A 6,000-nucleotide genomic window follows, 5' to 3' on the forward strand; every position below is an offset into this window, starting at 1 on the left:
TGTCCTACTCTGAACTGGGATTCTCAGTAACATGAGACAAATTCTTGTGAGTCTTTCATCTAACAAGCAGATGAAAGATGGACTAGTCCATTGCAAAAATTGTCATCAAGGATGTGGGAGTTGTTGTTTTCCACTCCCAGCTCTAGATTAGCTTTCATCTTAGGTTTTTATGAACATCAGTTCCTCCTTCCATGCCATGGAGGACTTGTGGCAGACTGCAAGGGATGAAACTCCTTGGTATGAGACTGAATCTAGACTCCTTGAATTCTGCTGAGCAATTAAAAACTGGATTTACTGGTCTTTTCTAAGATCTCTGGCTTAGCAAGATAATACCAAGTCCCATGAGGAGTGGGTGTGGGCTCTCAATGCTAAAGCCAGCTTGTCCCTGCAGTGGGGTGGGTGAGGACAAGCACCTCACAACTCTATTGTGTGTCCACACCCACCCATGCCCAGTAATCCTGTTTTAGAAGTCCTCCCTCACCTTCCTCCCTTTGCTTTTAGTATGTGTTTGATGTGAAGAAGGCAGAAGATGAAGTGCTGATCTCCATCCAGCAGAAGCCAAAAAGGACCAGTCGCAAAGAGGGCAAAGGAGAGAACCTGGCCATAGGCTTTGATATCCATAAGGTAGTCCATAAAGATCCTGCATGTTGACCTGTATCCTCCCATAAATTTGTTAGTGGTAGAGCAGTACCTCAGTCCTGCATGACCACTGGTCCATTAAATTGTCCATTTAAGCATTGCTCTGGGTTTCTCTGGGGTGCTCTCAGCACAGCCTGACCCCCTCTAGAGATGGTGAGAGATTTCAGAGGTGAACAGTGACACCATGGACAAGTTCTCCTTGCCAAAAGCAATGGTTAGTCTGTTATCTCTGAACGTTGAAATCTGTTAGGCTGATCCTTGTGTGTTGCTTGCTGGGCCCCCAGTGTCAAGTGGGATGCAAGAGAGAATGAGTCCCTGAGCCAACAGAGTTGGGAAAGCCACGTCCACATGTTTTTCCACCCAACCCAGTTGGGATTGTTTTGATGGTTCTCTTGACTCCAGCTCTCCCAGCACTGTGGGGTCAGTCCTCACAGTCTGGCCTCCCAAGGTGGATACCCATCCACTGTCACTCAGCACTGTCCTGCTGACTGTCCCACTGTGGTCTCTGCCCAGGTGGAGCTGAACAGGAACTACCGGATGCACACCTTGCAGCAGAAGGTGGCCAGCTCCATTTACATCAACTCCCGCAGCGTCTTCCTGAGGACAGACCTGAAGGAAGGCCGCTACGTCATCATCCCCACCACTTTTGACCCCGGTCATGTAGGCGAGTTCCTTCTCAGGATTTTCACGGATGTGCCTTCAGATTGCCGGTGAGGAGCACGAGCAGTGGTGGGGAGGAGGTGGCTATTTGGAGAGAGCTTTGTGCTTTAGACATGTGGTTTTCCTGATTTCAATTGGTCACAACCTTGCCTGGACCTGGGGTTTGATTTTCTTTCAAGGGTGGCCAAGAAACAGGGCATCTTTACAGGTGTTACCATAGACACACAGAAAAGCTCCTCACTCTGCTTCTAGGCATGATGTTTAAGAGCATCCCAAACCAAGGTTGAGGAGATGGGAGTGGGGAGCAGAGTCTGACAGTGGACAGTGCATAGTCCTTCCATTCTGCTCGAGCAATCTCTCTGGCCTGCTCATGGGGTAACACTGGGCACCTCTCAAAGGCTGTATGTTTTTTCGTGCAGAGAGCTGACACTGGATGAGCCACCACACACCTGCTGGAGTGGGATGTGTGGTTATCCACAAGTGGTGTCCCAGATCCATGTCCTTGCTGCAGCTGGGCTCAAGAATCAAGACTCCCAAGGAGGTACTGGGCTTCCCTTGCCTGTTGTCTAATCCCAGAGGAGTGGGGAGGTGGTTGTTTCAGTGGGAAAAGGGGGAGATGGTTTCATGAGGTGGGAGGTTGTGGGGATTTGTTACGTCCTCAGATATTTTTTTAGTGAACATGCCTGATTCAGACACCAGAGGAGGAGAAAGTCCATGGAGAATCAAATTCACTTCTTGCTGTGGACATGATCTGGGAGATGTTATATTTAGGCTGTTGGCTAAGATCCTTGGAAGATCCTTCCAAAAGTTCCTCAAAGCCCAGAGTAGTGGTCCAATAACAATCCAGGCTTTCCTCCTGAGTATGAGGAGATGTAAAAATCAGGAATTGTATTTAAAGGCTTTTTAGTAGGAAGGACAGAGAAGCAATGGAACAGGCTGGTGTGTTGGGGTTGTCTTCCATCACTAGAGGCTGAGATGATGAGGATCGAGGGCCTCTCCCTCTATTTCCTGTAAGTCCTGCTCCATATTTGGGTCCTACGAATCCTTTGAGATGACCTCAGCCACCACCAGCACAGTGCAATGTATGTCTTCCTCCTTGGTCCTCCTGAAGATTCATTTTCTTGGCCCTACCATGCTCTGATGCAGTTTTGACATCCAGCACTTCTCTTGCATGAAAACAGCAGCACCATGCCTCACCATGTCCTGCAGCCACGCAGAAGCTCATGGCAAGAACCCCATGTTTGGTTCTCCTGGGGCATCTGGACCAAGAAACCCAGGAGTAGTGATGACTTGTACTGGAAGATTGTTGAAGCAGGGATGAAAGAGCCCTCAAATGATGAGCAGGATCCTTTCTTAGGGCAAGGACTAGTTCAATGTGCTTATTTATCACATCACAAAGGGAATCCTCCTATCCTATCTGGTGTTTGTGGAGAGACTTCTACCCTAGGTAGGTTATTTTTTCTTGGGTTAGTCAAAATAGCTGAGTGTATCTCTAACAATACAGGGACATCTGTAGCCAAAAGTCTCTGTTCACAGAAACAAGAAGTTTTCTCTTTCCTGCAGACAAGGAAAGAGAAGGTTCTGGAAGGTTCTGCAGGTTCTGGAGCCATAAAACATTTTTTCAGCAAGAGGCCTCTGGTAATGGCTTTTCCCAGCTGTTTTTCAGCTGTTCACCTCCCAGCACCACCAGTCTGGATGTTTGCTGCTTTCCAGTGCAATGGCATCTCTCACATCTCCCAATACAGACCTTTGACACTATTTTGGAAACAGTGATTTACAGATGGGAATTTGGCTCCAGCTGATGGAATATGAGGATTTAATGGGACAACTCAAAAGACAAAGCTAGTTTGGAAAAAACCAGCTGTGAAATCTAGCAGCTGTGTCTCACCAGGGAAGCCAGGTCCTTCCAGACAGAAAGCTAGTGAGGAGGTGGTCTGGCAATCAAAGATGTGGTTCTTAAATCCCTGGCCTTATGACAGGGATGGTTTGTTCTTCTTCATTTCCACATTTCCCTTGGATTAAAAAAAAAAACCTCATCCACCTGGTCTATGTTTCCATCACAGCCACTAAAGCTCATGGTAGGAACATGCATTCTGGCAGTGAAATTTCCATAGCAATAGCTCGTTCTCTACTGAAATTCCCCAAATGAGCACTTACTTCCACTCGTAAGGGGAAAATGTTCACTAATGAGGGACTCTTTCCTTCTCCTGGAAGCTCAGGAGAGCTGTGAGCTGTCTATGAACTTGGTAACTTTATTTTCCACCTTTGTGGCCTGCTTGTTCCCCATGACTGTCTTGTTCCAGCTGGGATATTGCAGTAACTCTCCTTTCCCACTTTCTCCTCCACTTCCCACTCATTTCCCCTGGTTTCCCCTCAGTGTCCAATCTTTCTCTTCCCCGTGTCTCTCACTACCACCAATGATCCTTGTTCACTTTTTCATCTTCTCCTTGAATTCTTGCCCACAGCAAATACTCTAAGAACCATCTTCACCTCTTTGGAAGCCTTTTAAGTATATTTCCATCCTCAGGTTCCTCATTCTGTTACTGGTTCCTCACCAAACCTTCCCAGTGCTCAAGTGGTCTCATTTTTGGATCTTATAAATTAGCACATCTTGGCACTTAATTTTGGCTCAGCACTGTGACATCTCTTATCACCTTGATCACCAACATTTTTCTTACCTCAGCATTAGTCTTTATACTGACAGCCCCTTCAGCATTGGACTCTCACTCAGTCTAGGAGGAATTCAAGGTGTGCCAATGATTTGTACCTAGGGATGAAAAGCACAGTCCCTGCTGAGGTAACTAGTTATCACCTTGAAGTAAAACCAAGGTTATCCTGGTTGGGAAGTATATGAGCTGCAGTGGAATTTGGGTTTTGCAGCGTGAAGGCTCTTGCTATTCCTCATGGTGTGAAACAAGCTCCGTGAGCATGGTTCTCCACTCCATGTCTTTGTTTCTACCTGCCTTCAGCAGAGCAACTACTGAAAGGGAGAGGTGAGCAGGTCAGTGTCTTCCACGACAGATCTATCCCAAAGGCTGGGAGGATTTGGAGTGATGGAGAGTCTATGTAGAATATATGGTTGAGGAAAAGGTGGCCATTTTGTGGTAGTCCATTACTACCTGCTGCTCAGGGACGATGTCACCTAACAGAAGTAAGCCTGAGCCCATCAGCTAAGCTTCATGGAAATGAACTCTTTGGCAGATATCCATCTCCTCTGGTGGGGTATGGAGGAAAAGTGCTGCATGACATCCCTGGAAAACAGCTCAGACAACTCACAGGAGCTACAACAAAGCAAAAATTCCCTTTTCTTTCCCCAGGAGCTGACCCTTATGTGATCATAAAGTGTGAAGGACAAAAGGTTCGCTCTCCGGTGAAGAAGAACACAGTGTCTCCAGAATTTGATGTGAAAGGACTCTTCTACCGCAAGAAGCCAGGACAACCCATCGTTGTTCAGGTATGCAGTAGGCAAGCAGTGAGCTAAGGGATGGAGACCCTCTCTCATTTGGACCCCCTGACCTGCTCTATCCTCACATTGTCCATAGTGAGTCTGTTCCCCAAGGCTGAGCATCATCAATTCATGCAGCTCAACCACTCACCACCATGACTGAGCCGTGACATCTGTATGTCCTTTGGAACAGGCTGCCCAGAGAGGTTGTGGAGTCACCGTCTCTGGAGACATTCAAAACCTGCCTGGACATGTTCCTGTGTGATCTACTCTAGGTGATCCTGCTCTAGCAGGGGAGTTGGACTAGATGATCTTCAGAGGTCCCTTCCAACCCCAACCATTCTGTGATTCTGTGATTCACCCCTCTCAGTTCCAGAGTGAACCCCCCACGCACCTCAATCACTTCCACAGCTCCAGCTCAGAGCAGGTCTCCAATAACTCCTTCTCCTCCACAGTGCATGAAGGTTGGCTGCATCCCTCAAAAAAGCTGCCCTTATGTCTGTTTTGTTTCCCCAGATCTGGAACCACAACTTAATAAGTGATGAGTTCTTGGGTCAAGTGGTGCTCACAGGGGATCCCAGCGACCGGCAGCTGGTGCACACGTTGCACCTCCAGGACAAGGGAAACAAGAGATCAAATGATCTCTCTGGAACCATCGCTGTGAGGTTGCTCAGCAGTAACATCCTCACCAACGTTTAAGTACTCAAGGACTCTTCTTCTGGTGCCACATATGTATATATATACATGCACACATCCATACAAATATATATATACACAGTCAGAGTGTACCTACCATCTGCAAAGTGTCTATGAACTATGCATGCATCCCACTCAAAGGAGCCAATTTTGTGTTTTCAATGTTCAAAAAATGGTGCCTTCTTTTTGAGGAACCGCAACGATCCTTCTGCTGGCCTCCTCTGCAACCCCCATCGCCTTCGTGTGCCCTGTGGGATCTCTGCGGGCACGTTGTGTGTCCTGACAGCCAGAGCACGATGCTCTGATGCTGTTTGTTTACACGGGTTGGCATGCACATGCCACCACGCACACGTCACCACGCACACACGTGGCCACCGCGGTCCCACCAGCAGCTTCAATGCATCGTCAATGTGTCTGCTTGGTTTTAGAGTAGTGTGTGTGGAGTTGTCACCTGTGAAACTGCCAATTGCTTCTCTGTGGAGGCACCTCAGCAAAGAAGAAGTGGAAAAATAGATTTGGGCCTTTTGGATGTTTTCTGGATGTGGGTTTGTACGCTGGAA

General features: G+C 47.6%; 1 protein-coding gene across 3 annotated transcripts in view; it reads left to right on the forward strand.

The window, feature by feature from the left end:
• The window catches only part of CAPN5 (calpain 5), a 41,416-nt gene extending 35,926 nt beyond the window's left edge, over window positions 1-5,490 (forward strand). For all 3 annotated transcript variants that reach the window (XM_029086171.1, XM_029086172.1, XM_010172852.1), the window contains 5 exons: window positions 502-624; window positions 1,153-1,349; window positions 1,719-1,840; window positions 4,617-4,753; window positions 5,261-5,490. In XM_029086171.1, the coding sequence (XP_028942004.1) occupies window positions 502-624; window positions 1,153-1,349; window positions 1,719-1,840; window positions 4,617-4,753; window positions 5,261-5,443 (762 nt within the window). In that variant the 3' untranslated portion in view covers window positions 5,444-5,490. The remainder of the gene's footprint in view (window positions 1-501; window positions 625-1,152; window positions 1,350-1,718; window positions 1,841-4,616; window positions 4,754-5,260) is intronic.
• Window positions 5,491-6,000: the final 510 nt, after the last annotated feature.

Source organism: Antrostomus carolinensis, unplaced genomic scaffold (assembly GCF_000700745.2).
Source record: "Antrostomus carolinensis isolate BGI_N321 unplaced genomic scaffold, ASM70074v2 scaffold23737, whole genome shotgun sequence".
NCBI lineage: Eukaryota > Metazoa > Chordata > Aves > Caprimulgiformes > Caprimulgidae > Antrostomus > Antrostomus carolinensis.